General features: G+C 42.1%; 1 protein-coding gene across 3 annotated transcripts in view; it reads left to right on the forward strand.

The window, feature by feature from the left end:
* Positions 1–18,604, forward strand: part of NEK1 (NIMA related kinase 1) — a 142,584-nt gene extending 123,980 nt beyond the window's left edge. Inside the window, exons 30-34 of one of the 3 annotated variants that reach the window (XM_073644091.1) lie at positions 7,341–7,498; positions 11,852–12,081; positions 12,161–12,294; positions 13,452–13,584; positions 16,443–18,604. In XM_073644091.1, coding sequence (XP_073500192.1) covers positions 7,341–7,498; positions 11,852–12,081; positions 12,161–12,294; positions 13,452–13,584; positions 16,443–16,456 — 669 coding nt within the window. In that variant the 3' untranslated portion in view covers positions 16,457–18,604. The remainder of the gene's footprint in view (positions 1–7,340; positions 7,499–11,851; positions 12,082–12,160; positions 12,295–13,451; positions 13,585–16,442) is intronic. The other 2 variants (XM_073644083.1, XM_073644099.1) reach the window with 2 other exon arrangements.
* The last annotated feature ends 3,513 nt before the right edge of the window (positions 18,605–22,117 follow it).

Genomic DNA, 22,117 nt, shown 5'->3' on the forward strand with positions numbered 1-22,117 from the left:
TGAATACACCAGCAGAATTGAAGGACAGGTTTCCGATAGATGAAGAAACCTCAAAATGTTGGACGGAGATACCTAAGGTCGATATTCAAGTGGCAAGAGTCGCTAAAAAGACAGTATTGCCATTCGAGGATTCGTCGCAACTAAAGGATCCTCTGGACCACAAGATGGACAGCCTTCTCAGAAAATCCTGGGAAACATCAGCAGTCCTTTTGACCACAAACGTAGTCTCCACGTGTGTTGCACGATCCATGTCAACGTGACTCAACCAGCTTGAAGAGCATCTGGCTATGGGCACATCCAGAGAGGAGATACAAGCTTCCCTTCCTTTACTGCAGAAGGCTACTGACTTTCTGGCGGATGCTTCAGAAGAATCTATGAGGGTAACTGCCAGGGCAGTAGTCCTATCGAACTCCACAAGGCGAGCATTATGGCTGAAATCGTGGAACGGTGGTGTGGCCTCTAAAATAAAACTTTGTTCCATTCCCTTCAGGGGAGAATATATGTTTGGCCTGGCCCTCGACGACCTACTCGTGAAGGCGGCTGATGAAAAGAAATCCCTGCCTGAACCCAGACACTACAGGAAGACCCCCTTTCGCCCCCCTCGGGAGCAGAATCCCCAGTACAAGGGGAAAGGGAAGTCCGGTCGATGGAGCTACCATAAAGGGGGGAAAGATAGGAATATTTTTTTCCCAAAAGGACAGCGACAACCGAAGCAGTGACGCCAGAGCAGTAGGGGGACGAGTCATGAGATACCTTCCCCAATGGCAAAAGATTTGCTCCAGTCAATGAGTCTTGAAAACAATTCAAGAGGGGGTGAAGATCGAATTCTCCTCATATCCACCAAAGAAAGTGATAATAACCCATCTAGCCTCCCCGAGATTAAAAACCGCTCTGATGTCCGACCTAAGAAACCTGTTATCATTGGGGGCTATTTCACCGGTCCCAAAAACAGAAAGACAAACAGGCCACTATTCATTCCTGTTTATGATAAGAAAAACAAACGGCACTTACAGAATAATAATAAATCTGAAACCCTTAAACCAATAAATCCTCTACCGAAGATTCAAAATGGAGTCCATCAGATCAGCAGTTCCCTTGATAGGACAAGGATATGTAATGGCAACCATCGACTTACAGGACGCATACTGCCACATCCCTATACATCCAACATACCGGAAATTCCTAAGGTTTGCGGTGGTTCAAGAGGATCAAACGTTACATTTTCAATTCAACGTATTGCCGTTCGGAATATCCTCAGCACCAAGAATATTTACCAAAATTTTGTCCGAGGTAGTGGCTTCTATAAGAAAGGAGAAAATCTGCATCATTCCCTACCTCGATGACTTCTTGCTAGTAAATCCCTCGGTGGCATCACTCTAGGAAGATCTGCAAAGAACAATCCAAATCCTGACCACCCTAGGGTGGTTGATAAATCATCAAAAATCAGACCTGGTCCCTGCCACAGAAAAAACGTTCCTGGGTGTTCTATTAGACTCCGCCAGACAAACCTCCTTCTTACCAAAGGACAAGCAGATACTTTTGAGATCCAAGATATCGAAGCTGAAGACCCTGAACAAGGTGTCCCTAAGATTTGCCATGTCAGCCCTTGGCTCCATGACACCCTGCATCCAATCAGTAGCCTGGGCTCAAGCTCACACCAGGGTATTGCAAACCCATATTCTCGCACAGTGGGACGGATCCCCAGACTCCCTCAACAAGAAGATCCCCATCCCTCATTATGTGAAAGCATCCCTATCATGGTGGCTCAGCCCAAGAAACCTAAGAACAGGGGTTCCATGGTCTCCGTCCCCTCTGATAACAGTCACGGTAGACGCCAGCAAGACGGGATGGGGAGCCGTCGTCGCCCAAACCCCCTTCCAGGGGGTCTGGACAGAAGAGATCAACAGGAGATCCTCCAACTTCCGCGAATTAAAGGCGGTGGAGGAGGCACTCAAAACATCGGCTCCAATCATTGCGGGCAAACACGTAAAAGTCTATTCAGACAACATGACTACCGTAGCTCACCTGTCCCATCAAGGGAGTACAAGGTACGAGAATCTAAAAAGTATCTCAGCAAGAATATTCTTCTGGGCAGAAAGACATCTTCGTTCCTTATCAGGTCTGCACATAAAAGGCTCAGACAACATCCAGGCTGATTTTCTGAGCAGAAGGAATATCCATCCCGGGGAATGGGAACTGGACTCAGACATTTTCCACATGCTGACCAGACAATGGGGTCATCCGGAGGTGGACCTCTTTGTAAGACGCCAAAACACCAAAGCAGAAGAATACTTCTCCCTAGATCTAGACGACGTATGCCTGGAGATAGATGCATTCGCTCACCCGTGGCGTTTCCATCTAGCTTATCCTTTTCCCCCAATTCCATTGCTACCCAGGACCTTACAGAAAGTAAGGACCGAGGAGGTCAAGGTAATCTTGATAGCCCCACTTTGGCCCAAAAGGAGCTGGTTCTGTGCACTAAACAGTCTAAGCACAGAAGGCCCCCTCATTCTACCAGCAATCAAAAACCTTCTCCATCAGGGTCCAATACTCCATCCAGATCCAGAGAACCTTCATCTAGCGGCCTGGCTTCTGAGTTCACAATCCTGAAAGCCAAGGGACTCTCAGACCGAGTAATTCATACCAGCAAAGAAGTAGGAAACAAATAACAAACTTCATATACAGCAAGATATGGAAGACCTTCCTAATATGGTATAAACCAAATATGCCAGATCTTCGGCATCCTGACATGACCCAGATCTTGGATTTTCTACAGGAGGGGCTGGAAAAAGGCCTTAGGCCCAGCACCCTCAAGGTACAGATCGCAGCGCTGAGTGCCTATTTCGACCAAAGCCTAGCCGAACATCAATGGGTAAAAAGGTTCATGACAGCAGCTACTCGTCTGCGTCCCAGAATAATCAACCACGTTCCCTCCTGGGATCTTAATATCGTCCTTAAAGGTCTGACACTACCACCTTTTGAACCTTTGGCCTCAATAGAGCTGGATAAGTTAGCCTGGAAAACAACTTTTCTAGTAGCAATTACCACTGCCAGGAGAGTGGGAGAAATCCAGGCCTTCTCGGTGAATGACCCATATTTGAGAATCCTGGATGATAGGATTATTCTACAACTGGACCAATCTTTCTTACCAAAAGTGGTCTCAGACTTTCATAGATCACAGGAGATAATTCTGCCCTCCTTCTGTCAGAACCCAAAAAATAAAAGAGAAGAAGAATTCCATTCTTTGGACGTAAGACGGGTCGTTTTTCACTTCCTCCAAAAGACAGAGGCCTGGAGGAAGGATCAGAACCTCTTCAGTCAGCCATCTAGTCAAAACAGAGGAAAGAAAGTCTCAAAAGTTACCATCGCTACTTGGATCAAGAAGGCAATTGTGGAGTCATATCAGATCCAGGATATCTCACCACCAGAAAAGCTGAAAGCACACTCTACTAGAGCCATGTCCGTCTCCTGGGCAGAGAAGGCTAACGCTTCCCTCGAGCAGATATGTAGAGCGGCTACATAGTCCTCGGTCCATACCTTCACCAAACATTACAAACTTAATTTAATGTCCATTAAGGACTTGGCCTTTGGGCGGAAAGTGCTTCAGGACATTGTCCCTCCCTGAGCACGAGTCTTTGGTACTCTTCCTTTGGTGCTGTCGTGGGGGGTTATTGGAGAAAATAGAATTAGACTTACCGGTAATTCGGTTTCTAATAACCCTCCATGACAGCACTGGTAATTCCCTCCCAGGCTTGGTTAGCCAATCATTTAATTTGAATAAGAATAAATATAATTTGAAGCATCCATACTTGTGTGGTCCTTTATAAAAACACTGGAGGGAGGATGAGGGAGGGGCTATTTGACCTCTTTGTGTTTCCTGTCCCTATTGGAGTGGGGTAACATCCTTCACCTTTGGTGCTGTCGTGGAGGGTTATTAGAAACCGAATTACCAGTAAGTCTAATTCTATTTTTCTGATGCTATTCTTATTTCTAGCTCTTTAGTCTCTTAATTTTGTGTTCTTTCTTAAAGGGAAATTGTTGGTTGACACACACAACTGCATTGTAAAGATGAGGTTAGACTTCTAACTTTATATATGCATATTTTCTGCCCAAATTGGGCTCTGATTGACAATACAGAAAGGTGTTCAGTGCTCATTTAGCTCCATTTACATGGAGCAATATTCAACTGTATATGGACCTAAATTGATATTTGTCCACATTATTATATTACCTTCTGATAGCCCCCAGTGTCCTTAGTTATGCATCCTGGCTTGCCGGCAACTCGCGATGGTCTAAAAAGGACCTGCCATGATGTCATTTAGTCATGTGACGGGTCACGCGACCGCTGACGTCCGCGGTCGCGTGACCCTTCACATGACTAAATGACGTCATGGCAGGTCCTTTTAGTCCACTGTGAGCTGCTGGCAAGCCAAGACGGATCGCTAAGGACACCGGGGGCCATCAGAAGGTAAGTATAATTTATATTTTTTATTTTATTCTTTTTTTTACAGGTACTATGGTACCCGGGTCCGGAGGAGAGTCTCCTCTTCTCCAAACCCGGGTACCATTCTTTTACGGTCACACTGTATAAATCCATGCCGGTTGCATGGATTTATATAGTGTGATCAAGTTGTCAAGCACTTTCCAAGTGATGCTAAAATCGCTTGGAAAGCGCTTGACAACCCGCATGCGGAAATGCATGCAAAAACGCTTCACTTCCGCTTGTCCCTGGCAGGAAAAATGCATGTAAAATCCGCATGCGTTTTTTCTGCCAGGGACATGCAGAAACGCTCAGGAAAAATTCTCAGCATTTCTGCATCGTGGGCACATAGCCTGAGTGTTCCTGTGTGTGGGGGAGTCGGGAGAGATAGCTGGTGGCCATCGTTTGGCTAAATCATTGTTCGACAGCTGTCTATTGTGTGTATAGGGGCTTAATAGTAATTTATCATGTTGCACATGCATCCGATCGCCAAGACCCTTGGGAAGAATACTCTGTGGACTGACGAGACAAAAGTTGAACTTTTTGGAAGGTGTATGTCCCATTACATCTGGCGTAGAAGTAACACAGCATTTCAGAAAAGGAGCATCATACCAACAGTAAAATGTGGTAGTAGTGTGATGGTCTGGGGCTGTTTTGCTGCTTCAGGACCTGGAAGACTTTCTGTGGTAAATGGAACCATGAAATATGTCTACCAAAAAATCCCAAAGGAGAATCTATTCTTGACCTCAAGCTGAAGTGCCCTTGGGTTATGCAGCAGGGCAATGATCCAAAACACACCAACAAGTCACCTCTGAATGGCTTAAGAAAAACAAAATTAAGACTTTGGAGTGGCTGACCTTAATCCGATTGAGATGCAGTGGCTTGACCTTTAAAAAGGCGGTTTATGCTCGGAAACCCTCCAGTGTGGCTGAATTACAACAATTTTGCAAAGATGACTAGGCCAAAATTCCTCCAGAGCGTTGTAAAAGACTCATTTCCAGATATCGCAAACGCTTGATTTCAGTTGTTGCTGCTAAGGGTGGCCCAACCAGTTTTTAGGTTTAGGGGGCAATCACTTTTTCACACAGGGCTCCACAGGTTTGGATTTCTTTTTCCCTTAATAATAAAGACCTTTTTTTAAAAAAACTGCATCTTTTTTTACGAGTTATCTTTGTCTAATATTTAAATTTGTTTTGCGATCTGAAACGTTTAAGTGTGACAAAAGAATAAGAAATCAGGAAGGGGGCAAACACTTTTTCACACCACTGTATCTCTGCATGCACATTCATACGGGGAAGACTGTCAATCACTGAATAGGACCGCCCACTGGGCTCGCATGCTTACAAACACCAGGGATTTCAGTTAAAAAAGTGCAAGTTTTACTGAAACTTTTCCTACAAAAATGTATATCAATCTAATCAGCTCCTTCTGCTCTATAACATTTTGCCTGCTGATCAGATACCATTTTCTACTTGACAGGTTCCCTTTAAGACTGTCGTGACTTACATCTGAGTAAAGGAGGTAGTTGATTAATACACTTGGTGCATTTTGACCGGCAGTAATTTGCTGTGGATTTTATTTTTTTTAAAAGTTCTACAACTGTCCGATTCATCTGAAACAACCCGATCCAGATAACTGGCACCAATTTAGTCTCTGAAATGTCTTGCCACTTACCAGATTTAGACAGCAAGAAGAGAAATTGCAACTGTTATCACTAAAATACAGGTGTGCACCATTAGGTGTATAGAGGCGAAATTCTCAAACTTCCGTCACTGTGCAAATAGAGAATACCATCATAAATCTTAAATAATCATAAATATGACTCCCATCCTAAATATCATAAATATAATCCTAAATCATCATAAACATTACTCCTATCCCAAGGATGCAAATTACAGCCGTGAAGGAGTTAAGTGATGAATGTGAGCCGTATTGGCTGCAATATATACTCAAATAGGAATGAATAAAAAAAAAATTCCAAAATAAATCATCCAAATTCGTATGCGCTTGCTTAGACCTAATTGGAGAGCTGAGGGATGGTCATGGGTCAGTAGATAGAATAGATGTTGTTATGTCTTCAAACCAAATGTTATTTCAGGATTTTACATGCCTATTATTTTTGGTGGGATTTTTTTTTTTCCTTTTTTTTTTCAGATGGAAACTGAGTTGAGAACTCTTTTTTTTTTTGCCTAAGTCAGTGTCTGGAAGTGTTTTTACAATGGAGCAGGATTAAGTGTGAGAAAACGGGTGTGATATTTCACAGCTTTCTAGATGCCTAAACATATACTATACTTTCTTTTTAAGTATAAGATGAAAATCTTCCTTATACAACTGTCCTCTAATTACTTCCATATTTTCTTAATGTCTGCATTCAACATTACGGGAAAACTCTGCTCACTTCCATCATGACTTTATGTAAAGGGCGGCGTGTAAAAAGCCTTTTCCATAAACCTATATGTGCAGCAAGCTACAAAGTATCAACCTATATAAAATATATTTATTGATTTCTGTTACTTGTATAGCGCCATCATATTCCACAGCGCTGCCATGATATCATCATCACTGTCCCTGCTATCTAAATTCCCTATTGGTATGTTTTTGGATTGTGGGAGGAAACCTACACAAACATGGAGGGAACATACAAACTCCTTGCAAATGTCCTTGGTGGGATTTGAACCCAGGACCCCATCTCTGCACAGTAACCGTGCTAACCACTGAGCTGTCCACAGTCATTGATATTCACATAAATATGGAAAGTAGTAAAAAATGACCCACCGATCAGATCAGTTATCTTTAATGCTTTAAAAGTCAGTTATGAGTCAAGAAACATATATTTTATTTTTTTAAACTATGTCTTTAGATGCTGAGGACCTGCTCTCTGCCTGATCTATCAAAGTTGTTTAAGACGTTGGTGGACGTGCCTAGTGTGGCTGACTTGCAGGGAGAAGAGAACCTGGAAATAGAGGATATTGAAGACGAGCCTGTACGAGATGTTGAGCATTCAGATTCTGAAGACACGTGAGTACCTTGCCATTTATTAGCTGAGCGGGCCTCTCTGAACACAATAGGCTTTCCATTACAACTATGTGGTCTTCCAGCTCCATTGGGCTCCTGACCTAATGGCTGGAAATCGCACATGTAAAGTTGTGAACAATTTCCCAAAGTGTAAATAGAAGATGGGAAACAGTTTTTGAGTTAGTGAAATAATAGATAATTTTTTTCAGGTATCTCTCCCAACCTGCCAAAAAAAAAATATCTTAATTCATATATTGCAGCAGTGTTTAACCCATTAAGAACATGGAAATTTCTGGGGTCTCCACCGATAACTGGTGCTATTACCTATTTGTATGGAAGGGTGGTCAATATCATGGGCTGACACCGGTACAGCTGTGGATGTGGACTTCTCTCCCACTGCTTTCCCTCTGCAGTATTAATGTGCTGTCTGGAGGACTCTTGATGTAATTACCATTGGAAAGGCTTCCATGTAATATAGTGTGAAAAGTCTATGTATTCGAGCAAAAAAGCCAGTGTAAATGGACCAGGACAAAGTGATAGATTGCAATTACTTCCTTAAGGGGTATATAGTATGTCACTGTTATTCAGGGTGTGATCAGTATTATAGTCCCCATACACATTGGATTGTTGGTGGCCGAACAATCGTTCAGCCAACAGCTATCTCTCCCGACTCCTTCATACACTCGAATGCTCCTCCACGTGCTCCTGTGTTCTATATGAGAGAGCCACTGCAGACTCCTGGCAGCGGCTTATGTCTGCTCCAAACAGAAGGATCGCCAGTTCTTTATCTTCACCAACTTCATCCATCTGTCAGGGGAGAAAATACAAGCAGCTAACATGTGACCTCTGTAGTCAAGTCAGTGAGGAGCCATAAGCAGGTTGTTCTGCACATGACCACTTGGACCAGTGATTGGCTGTAGTGGTCACCGGCTTGCCATTAAATTTTTTTTTTATTTTGCTGTGTTTGCTTCATTTTTTTGTAATTTCGACATCCCCTGTATGATATGTAACGTGTAGGGATGAGCGGACTTGTGGAAGTTCGGGTTCGAACAAACTTTGGACTAAAGTTTGGTTCGGGTTCCAGAACTCTTCACGAACTTGAACATGAACCCCATAGAAATCAATGGTGACTCGAACTGGACACTAGGTGTCCGGTACGAACCAAACTCTAGTAACGTGACGTGAGGCAGTAGCCGTGGGTGAGGTACTAGCCTCTTGTGCTCTGGCACGTTACTTGAAAGTGAGGGTCCTGGCTGGGTGTACGGACTTGTGGTATGGGGGTGCTACACCCTTGCAGTCCTCATGTAGCCAATGACTTTTGTTGGCCAGGACCAGGTGTTTTACAGTTCAATGAGACAGACCATCAGTCGAAAATAAACTTTTTGCTGAATGATAAGTTGGCGGGGAATATCTACAGAAGATAGCGGGTACACAACTTGATGAACGTTTCCTTCACGATAAGTAGCATTCTCCACACACAGCTTCAATCCCTTTCTCTTTTCTCATGATTTGTTCTCTATCTTCACGCGTCTTCTTTCCCCTCAAGGGAACTAGGTTGCAAGTATAGCTGGTACTTAAAGGGATATTCCCATCTCCTAGATCCTATCCCAATATGTAGTACGTGTAGCCATAATAATAGCAAATACTTCCAATTAGAAATGTAGAATAGTTCTTCTGATTCGCTATGTCTCTTTATCCCATGTAGAGCATTGCAGTAGCTTATGTATCCATGGTTACGACCACTTATATAGTGACAGTTACACACGTGGTCAAAATTGTTGGTACCCCTCTTTTTAATGAAAGAAAAACCCACAATGGTCACAGAATAACTTGAATCTGACTAAAGTAATAATAATAATAAATTAAAAATCTATGAAAATGAACAAATGAAAGTCAGTCATTGCTTTTCAGCCCTGCTTCCACAGAATTTTTTAAAAATTGAACTCATGAAATAGGCCTGGACAGATATGATGGTACTCTTACCTTAATATTTTGTTGAACAACCTTTTGAGACAATCACTGCAATCAAACGATTCCTGTAACTGTCAATGAGACTTCTGCACCTCTCGACAGGTATTTTGGCCCACTCCTCATGAGCAAACTGCTCCAGTTGTCTCGTGTTTGAAGGTTGCCTTTTCCAGACAACATGTTTCAGCTCTTTCCAAAGATGCTCAATAGGATTTAGGTCAGGGCTCATAGAAGGCCACTTCAGAATAGTCCAGTGTTTTCCTCTTAGCCATTCTTGGGTGTTTTTAGCTGTGTGTTTTGGGTCATTATCCTGTTGCAAGACCCATGACCTGTGACTGAGACCAAGCTTTCTGACACTGGGCAGCACATTTCTCTCTAGAATCCCTTGATAGTCTTGAGATTTCATTGTACCCTGCACAGATTCAAGACACCCTGTGCCAGATGCAGCAGAGCAGCCCCAGAACATAAGAGCCTCCTCCATGTTTCACAGTAGGGACAGTGTTCTTTTCTTGATATGCTTCATTTTTCCGTCTGTGAACATAGAGCTGATGTGCCTTGCCAAAAACTTCCATTTTTGTCTCATCTGTCCATAGGACATTCTCCCAGAAGCTTTGTGGCTTGTCAACATGTAGTTTGGCAAATTCCAGTCTGGCTTTTTTTATGATGTTTTTTCAACAATGGTGTTCTCCTTGATCGTCTCCCATGAAGTCCACTTTGGATCAAACCATGACGGATGGTGCGATCTGACACTGATGTTCCTTGAGCTTGAAGTTCACCTTTAATCTTTTTAGAAGTTATCCTGGGCTCTTTTATAACCATTCGTATTATGCGTCTCTTTGATTTGTCATTAATTTTCCTCCTGCGGCCACGTCCAGGGAGGTTGGCTACAGTCCCATGGAGCTTAAATTTCTGAATAATATGTGCAACTGTAGTCACAGGAACATTAAGCTGTTTGGAGATGGTCTTATAACCTTTAACATGCTTGTCTATAATTTTCTTTCTAATCTCCTGAGACAACTCTTTCCTTTGCTCCCTCTGGTCCATGTTGAGTGTGGTACACACCACGTCACCAATCAGCACAGTGAGTATCTGTAGCCCTATATACAGGCCCACTGACTGATTACAAGATTGTAGACACCTGTGATGCTAATTAGTGGACGCAACTTGATTTAACGTCCCTTTTGTCACATTATTTTCAGGGGTACCATCATTTCTGTCCAGGCCTATTTCATGAGTTTAATTTTTTTTTAAATTCTGTGGAAGCAGGGTTGAAAAGCAATGTCTGACTTTCATTTGTTCATTTTCATAGATTTTTAATTTATTATTACTTTCGTCAGATTCAAGTTATTTCTGTGACCATTGTGGGTTTTTCTTTCATTAAACGAGGGGTACCAACAATTTTGACCACGTGTGTAGTTAGTAAAAATGGACACCTAAGGTCCTGCAATGCCCTGCAGATGGGATAAGCGACATAGCGATTCTTAAAAACTATACTACATTTCTAATTGAAAGTATTTTCTAATATTATTATTATTATTATTATTATTATTATTATTACACCTTCTACATTTTGGGATAGGATCTTGGAGATGGAAATACACCTTTTAACTTCTTTGTTGCTGACGAGTTGGAACTCCCACTGGGGCACTCTCCATCTCACGTGTTCTGTCCCGTCTTGGCCCTTTACCTCACTGAGACATAAACTCTGGGCCATACTGCTAGATGTCCTTTCCTGGGATCTGTCTCCGATCAGTCACTGTCTTTCGGTTACGTCTCCCCTTCCTTCTACCGGGATCTCCCTATCTTCCATCACAGTCTCCTTTCACGTTGGGGACACCCACATCATGCGGCGCTGCTCAGATCAGAACTTAGGTCTGCTTTCTACGCACACTGGTCCCTAGCTCACGTCCTGACAGGAAACAGTCTCTGTCCCTTCACCTTAGCCCCTCCCACTCTGGGATAGTCCCAAACATTAACTCTAGCACTCCCTACCGTCGGGCAACACACAACATTGTCACAAATAACCAAGGTCATAATTCACATTACACAATAAAACATTACACTTGTTGTTCAACTGGAAACGTGGGCAATATGTCCAGCTCCTTACAGATACGTAATGACTGCTGTGAAGTTCAGACCTGACCGTGAGTCTCCTGACCTGAACTAACTGCCTACTAGGCATATACTGTATGAGGCTGCTAGTTCAGGTCAGGAGTCTCACTGGCAGGAAGGAAATTGCCGCCATAACAGTAGCCTTAAATAGGATTGTGTGTGGCCCCCGCAGTGCAGGATTACGGTGAGAGAAGCTCTTTATTGTAGTTTCTGGTTGTTTTTTTTTCTTTTGAATAGCAAATTCTTACATCTAATACTTTTTTTTATGCCTTGCAGTATGTTTGGCGAGACCGACAGAGATCTGCAGGAACTACAAGCGTCAATGGAGCAGTTACTACGGGAGGAATCAAATGAAGATTACTGTGGAGCTGAAGATGCCATAAATGAAGATAAAAATAAAATGAATGAAGAGGAAAATAATGATGTGGAGCCCGAGGAGGCTGACGTCGAGGATGAGGAGAATCAGCCAAGCAGTGAAAGTGCAATTAATGAAGAGTGGCATTCAGGTCCATCTCTCATAATGCAGCATGCTGTTCTCCCTGTGTCAGTTTTTACAACATTAAAACATTTATTGCGTCTGTGCAGATGACAGCAGCGAGGATTTCGAGAATGAATATGATGAAGGTGACAGCGTTTTCGGCCACCTGGAGGAACTGAGGCTGAAATTAGAGCAAGAGATTGGGTTTGAAAAGTTCATTGAGGTTTACAACAAAATAAAGGTAACATTTCTGCTCTAAGAAATGAAATCTACTACCATCAAATGTTCCTTAGGTTAGGTGAGGTGAGGTGCTTGGTGCTTTCAAAAATCCTATTAAGTAATATTTCTGTATTATAGTGTAGGGGAGATATATTTATTGATGAATTCTAGCTATATGTGATCTTGCCATGTCATTAACTTGTTCAAGACTGGGACATTTTTCCTTGTTCATGTCCAGGCCAATTTTCAGGGTTTTTTTTTTTTTTTTTTCCTTAGATGCTGTTTAAAAAGAGTTATTAAAAGAAAACCAAAAAACCCTTTGTCGTTTGGATTTCCCCCCTTTCCCTGCTTTTGTTATGTATTTCACGCATTGTGGCCCCATTGGGTCATAAGAGACGTTTTATGGACATTTCAACACTTAAATCTTTATTAAGTAATTTATTATATCTGATTTCCCATGTAACTGGGACCAGTAAACTAGTGCCAGTTACATTCAGGCTTCTGCCTCCATAACAGAGCTGACTGGTTCTCCTAGGACCCAGCAGCTCCGACTCCCTCCCTAGATCCAACAATCATAAGACCACTGGATCCTTAGGAGGAAGTTCTGTCTTATACTAAATATACTCTGCTTGTTCAGCACTGTGTATACAGCGATCAGGAAGGCAGAGATACTAATAAACTGTCTACCTTTTCTGTGTCAGACATTTAAAGTCTATAGGTGGTCCGGAAGAGGTTAAATAAGTTTTTCACATTAGATACTGTTGCACTGTAATCTTAAGTTTATATTATACTTCATTTCCATAACCATGTCAAGTACTGTATATGCTACCTTGAATTTTTGATCAGAAAGTAACTGCCTCATCAAAAAAAAAGTTTTAATAGTTAATTGCATCTGACTTTTAATTTAATTGTGACTGTGTTTAAAAAATTTAATCTTTAAAGGTATAAAATGTATTTATTCATTGTAACCATTTATATTTATGTGGGCATTTATATAAAACCAAATCATGAACATGGAGTGCTACAACTCGTACAAATTGATTATTTACTTAATTCATAGATAAAATAATACAACATGAATTAAAAAAAGGGTATTTTTATATTAAAATGTGCATTTTTATGTGTAATTATTTTATGTTTTTGTGCTTTTAGGAGTTAATTTTTTTTTTATGTTTTCAGGCCATACATGAAGATGAAGATGAGAACATTGACACATGTTCAACAGTTATGCAAAATATTCTAGGCAGAGATCACCTGTACTTATATCCCAGGATACTCCGCCTTGTCATGGCTGATGGTGCATACCAAGAAGGTTGGCTCCGATTTTCTCGCCTACTCCATTTCCTATTTACCAGTGGCTATTGTAATATAATGTATAATGTTACCTTTTGTGACGCTTCCATCTCCATCTCTAAAGCCTGATGGCGAATGTACAACCAATATAAGCCTGTAGAATTCTCTATGCATGGACATTTAAAGAAACCTTAAATAGATGCTAAGTCCTACGCAAAATGTTCAATTAAAAGGGTCTTCCAGACCCAAAAAATAGAGAAAAAAGTGACTCTTAAATAATTACTGAAGAATATAGAACAACGAGGTCCATAGTATACGTGTGGTATGTTTTCCAAAGCCTAGAGTGCTTCCTACGTGTTCTTTATATTGGCGTGTGTGCGTATATAATATGTATAGATATAGATAATATATACAGGGTGGTCCAAAAGTAGGTGGACAGAAAGTGTAATAAGGTTATGAAGGGGGAGATTTATCAAACATGGTGTAAAGTGAAACTGGCTCAGTTGCACTTAGCAACCAATCAGATTCCACTTTTCATTCCTCACAGACTCTTTGGAAAATGAATGGCGGAATCTGATTGGTTGCTAAGGGCAACTGAGCCAGTTTCACAGATCTAGTTTTCACAGATAGATCTCCCCCAAATATGTTTTCTTTTCAGATAATTCAGATAACACATAATGGCAAATAATTTAAATACAGATCAAAGAAAATGGATTTTAACAGAGTATTGGAAATCTCAAAATGCTGAAACCGTTAGAGCAAGCCCCAAAGAGACAAACCATTTACCGCATTCGTGACAAATTCAATGCCACTGGCTCAAACCCTAATGCTCCAAAAACTGCTCGACCCAAAACAATCTGTACAGAAGATAATAAACAACTTGTTGCTGAAACATTTGTTCAGAGTCCAAAAAAGTCCACCAGAAGAGCTTGGAGTTTTCTGTCCACCTACTTTTGGACCACCCTGTGTGTGTGTGTGTGTGTATATATATATATATATATATATATATATATATATATATATATATATATATATATATATATATATATATATATATATATATATATATATATATATATATATATATATATATATATATATATATATATATATATATATATATATATATATATATATATATATATATATATATATATATATATATATATATATATATATATATATATATATATATATATATATATATATATATATTATATATATATATATATATATATAACAACTGAAAATATGTCTTATATTCTAGGTTCTTCAAAGTAGCCACCTTTTGCTTTGATGACTGCTTTGCACACTCTTGGCATTCTGTTGATGAGCTTCAAGAGGTAGCCACCGGAAATGGTTTTCACTTCACAGGTGTGCCCTGTCAGGTTTAATAAGTGTCATTTCTTGCCTTATAAATGGGATTGGGACCATCAGTTGTGTTGTGCAGAAGTCTGGTGTATACACAGCTGATAGTCTACTAAATAGACTAACTGCTTTTTCCTTGCCATAATACAAATACTAAGTAAAGAAAAACGAGTGGCCATCATTACTTTAAGAAATGAAGGTCAGTCAGTCCAAAAAATTGGGAAAACTTTGAAAGTGTCCCCAAGTGCAGTTGCAAAAACCATCAAGCGCTACAAAGAAACTGGCTCACATGAGGACCGCCCCAGGAAAGGAAGACCAAGAGTCACCTCTGCTTCTGAGGATAAGTTTATCCGAGTCACCAGCCTCAGAAATCGCAGGTTAGCAGCAGCTCATATTAGAGACCAGGTCAATGCCACACAGAGTTCTAGCAGCAGACACATCTCTACAACTGTTAAGAGGAGACTTTGTGCAGCAGGCCTTCATGGTAAAATAGCTGCTAGGAAACCACTGCTAAGGACAGGCAACAAGCAGAAGAGACTTGTTTGGGCTAAAGAACACAAGGAATGGACATTAGACCAGTGGAAATCTGTGATTTGGTCTGATGAGTCCAAATTTGAGATCTTTGGTTCCAACCACCGTGTCTTTGTGCGACGCAGAAAAGGTGAACGGATGGACTCTACATGCCTAGTTCCCACCGTGAAGCATGGAGGAGGAGGTGTGATGGTGTGGGGGTGCTTTGCTGGTGACACTGTTGGGGATTTATTCAAAATTGAAGGCATACTGAACCAGCATGGCTACTACAGCATCTTGCAGCAGCATGCTATTCCATCCGGTTGGCGTTTAGTTGGACCATCATTTATTTTTCAACAGGACAATGACCCCAAACACACCTCCAGGCTGTGTAAGGGCTATTTGACCAAGAGGGAGAGTGATGGGGTGCTACGCCAGATGACCTGGCCTCCATAGTCACCAGACCTGAACCCAATCGAGATGGTTTGGGGTGAGCTGGACCGCAGAGTGAAGGAAAAAGGGCCAAGAAGTGCTAAGCATCTCTGGGAACTCCTTCAAGATTGTTGGAAAACCATTTCCGGTGACTACCTCTTGAAGCTCATCAAGAGAATGCCAAGAGTGTGCAAAGCAGTCATCAAAGCAAAAGGTGGCTACTTTGAAGAACCTAGAATATAAGACATATTTTCAGTTGTTTCACACTTTTTTGTTAAGTATATAATCCCACATGTGTTAATTCATAGTTTTGATGCCTTCAGTGTGAATGTACAATTTTCATAGTCATGAAAATACAGAAAAATCTTTAAATGAGAGGGTGTGTCCAAACTTTTGGTCTGTACTGTGTGTGTGTGTATATATATAATATATATATATATATATATATATATATATATATATATATATTATTCATGTATATATATATATATATTATTCATGTATATGTGCCCATATGATCACCTCCCTTTGTTTTGGTTTTGACTTTTCTTTATTTTGCTTTCCTAGACAATGATGAATAAATATCTCAGGATCCTCATACACAAAATGTTGCTGCTCGACTGTCTGCATCAAATTTAGCCGTTCCGCTGCAAAAAAAAATGCATTTTTTTTTAACCCAGATGATGATTTTCTATCGGTATGCAATGTGAAAGTCCATATATATTCACCCATGCCGTCTAAACATGAGGTACATATTACTTCTTGGAAGACTGAGCGGTTCTAGATGTTCGCAGCACAGCCATAATCTATGACATATTTTCCTTTTTGTTGATGTGTTCATGCTGTCCTATTAAAGCTGGGACACGGGTTCTCTGGTGTCATTGATACACGTACTAGCGTTTTATTACCGAGGCCAGGAACGTGTTTTGTCTTCAGCCTGCAATCAAACACAATGCATCGCCATCTGCTTTCACTGCTCTTGTTTTCTTCCGTTTTTTGGCATTTCTTAATGAAAGAAATGTTTTCAATAACTTCTTCATGTCTAATTTATTTGTCTGTGTTAAGACCACAGGGATAGATTCGGAATTTCCTCATTGCTGAATTAATTTCTTTTTAACGGGGACTAATAAAACTATTAGCCGATCTCTTGTTTATTGTGGATGTATAATAGTCTGAGTGGGTCCAGCTATTACTCTTTTCATAATCCATAAATTATCAAAGGTTTGCTGTTATATGTGTGAAAAATGTTTTTGCTTTAACTCAAATCATTCTTAAAGAGGAAGTTCACGTTTAACACTTAAAGGGTTGATCTAATCAAACAGTATTGATGATTGGGCAGATCGGGTATTGATGATCTATCTACAGGTCGCCGCCTGTGCTAGATGGCAGACCCCCACCGATCTGCTATAAATTACCTAGCTAGGTCATCTGTGCCGTATGCCTGGACATCCCCTTTTAAAGGGAGCCTTATCAGAACATTTTTTGCGATATGACTGCATGGGCGCTAGTCTCCCAATAACAGTTATGCATTTTCCTTAGAGATCTGATGTGTCCGCCATGAGAAATCTAGGTTAGAAGCCATATGCAAATTGGCCTTGAAGTGCACTGGGGGTGTGTCAGTCCACTTAGAAAAAGCAGTCTAATTTCATTGACACAGGCCCTCCCCAGTGCACTTCCAGCCTGATTTACATATGGTTTCTATGATGGATGTCTCCTGACTTGCACATCAGATCTCTACAAAAAAAAGTAATCTTCTTTATTGGGGGACAAGTGCCTATACAGCCACACCACTACTTACTTTGGTAAGAAAGTGCTGACGGGTTTCCTTTAAAGGGTATGGCCAACTTCAGGTAACAGCATTTTACAGTTTACATATACAATGAATGTACATGAAAGCTTGAATAACTTTGTAAATACGTTGCTTTCCTTACATTGTATTTACCCTGCATTTCAATCTTTATTACAATCTGCAATTCTGCTTATTTTCTGGTGACTTACATTGTTGTGTAGTTTTTACTCCAGGTGTCACACATGCAGCTGATGTAGAACAGCGTAACGCACCTTAGGAGCTCAGCTAAGCTCTTAGGGATCTGTGTGATGACAAGTGAATTGGCTGTTTACATTCACAACCAGCAGAATTGTGAATTTAGCTCTGGAGTATAAGAGCAGTAGCACGGGCCGGCAGTGCATACAAACTATTGTAAGTAAAGTGCCAGTGTCACCTATAGCAAGCTGATGGAAATCTGCTCCTGAGAAGTGGAACCTGACTTGTTATATTCAGTACTGACACTTTTTATACATGAGGTCCGTTGTGTTAATGAGGAAAACGTTAGTTGCCCAATTCAACAGGTCAGTAATTGGTGTAAATGAACTTCCCCTTAGAGCGCAGTCAGATCGCCGTATAACATGGCCGACTATCAGATCGCAGTGCTCGGACTGGCCGTCTGCTCTCCTGACCTGAGCGTGACAGCCTGTATTTCTATGCAGCTGTCACACTCTGGTCAGAACAGCCGACGACCAGTCCGAGCATTGCGATGTGATCGTCGTCTGTGTTATACGGCCGTCTGACTGCGCCCTCCTAGTCCATTTTGCTCTCAGAAGTCTGTGTTACACCATGTTTTCCATAACAATGCCTTAATTGTGTTAAAACAGAATAAATAATATAAAGATATAAAGTATATTTATAACATTATTGAATAGTTATCATAATCTGTTTTTTTTTTTTTTTTTTTTCTCTTTTGGATAAAAGCATTACAAGTAATGTAAATCTTCAAGGCTGAATGTAACTAAGTTGAAATGTATATTATTTCTAACCTTTCAAAATAAAGATGTTCTGTAATTTTGTACAATTGTCCAGATTACTCAATTACTACCTTACTGTGTGAAATGTACATTTTTTTCAACAATGGATATAAGAATCCTACAAGTTTTTGATTCAACTACTGAAAGATCTGTCTGGCAATGTTCACATCTTAGTGTAGGGACTTGTTCAAGGTATGACCTGGGAGAGCTCCAACACATTCACCACATATTGTTATAAGCCGACAAGCCAAGAGTGTCCTGCTTTCCTGTACTGTGGGCCATCACAAAAATGTTTGGTCTGTATACATTTTCTCTAATATTGTGGCGTTGCGCTGGCTTCCCTGTGGTCATTCTTCAGTCGCGTCCCAGCATTGGAGTCCTATCGTGGCGCTCAGGGTCCCCCTCCCAAGCCTGGTCCTGCCGGCATTTCACTGCAGCCCCGTCCCTCCACTCACTACTCTGCCCCCTTCGCTAGTTCAGGTCTTATGGCCTTTGGGGGAATGGAGACACTTTCCCTGGCTGACCCAAGTGTTGTGGTATTTTCCAGGGGCCTTAGATCGTGCAGGTGTAGCCTGATAAGTGCTATTGGCCTATTCTCTTTTCTTTTTTTTTAGTCACTGCCTACTTGTCCTGCTAACTGGAAGGTTTATGCAGTGCATTTGTAATGTTTACTAAAGCACATCAATTATAAGGTTGGGTAACCATCGGGACAGAGTGGTCTTGCATTCGGTTACCTCTTTTCAACTTAGCATGGTTCTCCGCCTTACACCTTAACCCCTTCATGACATATGATGTATATTTACGTCATTCGTCGTGTCCCGACTTTGATGCGGCCTCAGACGCTAAGCCAGCATCTTTCCCTGCACATGACAGCTGATTAAAAGAGCTGTCATGTACCTTTTAACAGCCGGGGGTTGATCCGACCTCCACCCACGGCTGTTAACCAGTTATATCCGATTTGACAGCGGGATTTCCCACGCACCAGCCGAAAGTTTGTCACAAATCCCACCCATCAGTGTCCCTGTCACATGATCGTGGGTGCCGAAGCGTTGTCATGACAGCCAGAGGGGTCTGTGTTCATAGGAGATCGTGATTTCTGCTATACATAGCAGTACTGAAGCACTGCTCTGTATAACCCAGGCGATCGCAGCTTCAAGTAAAAAAACTGTAAAAAGTTAAAGAAAAAAGAAAATCTGAAAAAAATTAAAAACCACAAGTTCAAATCACCCCCCTTTTGCCCCATTGAAAATAAAAAAATACACACATTTGGCATCACTGCTTTCAGAAATGATCTATCAAAATATAAAGTAAATTAATCCAATCGGTAAGTGGTGTAACGAGAAAAGAAATGAAAACGACAGAATTATATTCTTTTGTCCACCACAACATTTCAATAAGAGGTGATCAAAACATCTTTTATCGGTCGACCATGACAGCACCACAAGAGAGGTGCCCACCAAGGACAGAAAACCTACAGGCTTAAAAGGAGCGACCCTCTCTTCTTGCCTCAGTTTGGTTTCCTGTCCTTGATGGACGGAACCTCTGACAGGCTTACCTGTGAAGATGTCCAGAAGAAGCGTGCTGTCGAGCCACGCCCCTGTCTGGAATCAGCAGCTCCAGTACCGTCCTGTGCCCTGGGCTGTGGGAGCTGCTCCCCTGTCTGGGATGGCAGTTCCAGCCAGATGGATCGTGATGACGGAGGCTGTGCCACTATCTGGGGACGGCAGCCCCAACTTGAGGTGGGCACAGCATTGAGGGGCTGCATGCAAGACGCTGGGGGAGCGGCACCCCGGCAGGGGTAGGGCCGCCCCTAGCAGCAGGTGAACGCTAGCTGGAGCAGGCAGCTGGAGGGAGAAAGCTCCGATTACAGGAGCGGCGCCACATTCTTTCTGTCTTTTACTAGGCTGGGGGCGGGGCCTGATGCCGGGCGGTTATGTGACCAGACAGGAAGTCCGGTCCACATGCATGCAGACGCCGCGTGAGCGCTCCATTCTCCCCTCCAACCAGCAGATGGCGATGTAATAAAAAAAAGGGGAAATTAAAGGGAAGTAGACGCTCCTATTTAAGCGTCCAGATTTCGCTGCTCTAGGCTTCCCAGCTACTTCAGAACTCTATTGTTAATGGATTCTGAAGACGAGCAGTAGCAAATCCAGCGGCTGCAGCTTTCTCCATCTCAGCAGTCGCCTGGGGAGCCCCAGGAGACACGACCCCCTCGATTCACCAGCAATTCTCGGACTGCAGGTAGACGAACCCGGTCTGGCCATCGTGACTCTAACAAGACGGACGAATCTGAAGCCCCTAGGGTCTATCCCCCGGCTGAGAAAGGTCCTCCAGCTAAACCGGTATCGGCTATTTGAGCTCTGGTAAGGGATCTTCGAGAAAGTTCACTTAGGTAATAAGGTGTCCCTTCTTCTTATCCGTTTAGGGGAAGAAGTGTACCTCCAAAACCAAACACAAGCAATGTGCGTTATGCGAGGACCTATTGGCGGACTCCTGTTCCAAAAGACTGTGCCAGTCCTGCATAAACCAAACTTTGGCGGATGAGACCCCTAGTTTCGCCTCAGGCTTAAAAACCCTAGTTAAATCAGAGGTGAGCAAACTCCTCTCTAAAAAGTCTTAAGAGGAAGGAAGCTAACCATGAGGTCTCCCTAACTCCTGATTATTCCCGATCATCAGCCGAGGAGATGGACTCTGACGATTCATCTTCATCTTCCTCATCCTCGGATAGTGGTTCAGGCCATCACTGTTTTCCATTAAATTAAGTTGACGGGTTGGTTAAAGCGGTCCTCTCAACCATGGGCATTACGGACCTCAAACCAGAGAAGTCAGTCCAAGACGTCCTGTTCAGAGGACTGGGGCAGAGGAAGAGAAAATGTTTCCCGTTTAATGATAAACTTCAGGGTCTAATCCATAGAGAGTGGCAAAAGCCGGAAAGCAAGGGTTCTCTCCCCCCATTCTTTAAAAGAAAGTACCCCTTTGAGGACTCGGCCTCCTCCTTCTGGGAGAACGCTCCCAAACTAGACGCAGCCATAACTAAAGCTTGTAAAAAGTCATCTCTCCCCTTTGATGATATGGGGGCCCTTAAAGATCCTCTGGACAGAAAAGCAGATGTGTTTCTCAAAGGCACCTGGGAGACAACCGCTGGGGCTTTAAAACCGGCAATTGCTGCGACTTGCACAGCTAGGTCTTTGATGGTATGGCTAGATGAGCTGGAATCGCATTTAGAAAACAACACATCCAGGAAAGAGATCTTGTCTAGTATCCCATTCATGCAGGGGGCAGCAGTCTTCCTAGCGGATTAATCCGCGGACTCTGTTAAGTTAGCTGCTAGATCGGCCGCCATGTCTAATGCAGCCCGCAGGGCTCTGTGGCTCAAGTGTTGGCCGGGTGACATCCAGGCTAGAACTAGACTCTGTGCTATACCTTGCGAAGGGGGACAT

Source organism: Phyllobates terribilis, unplaced genomic scaffold, assembly GCF_046119375.1.
Source record: "Phyllobates terribilis strain yellow unplaced genomic scaffold, ASM4611937v1 Scaffold_1__5_contigs__length_1240528914, whole genome shotgun sequence".
NCBI classification, from domain to species: Eukaryota; Metazoa; Chordata; class Amphibia; order Anura; family Dendrobatidae; genus Phyllobates; species Phyllobates terribilis.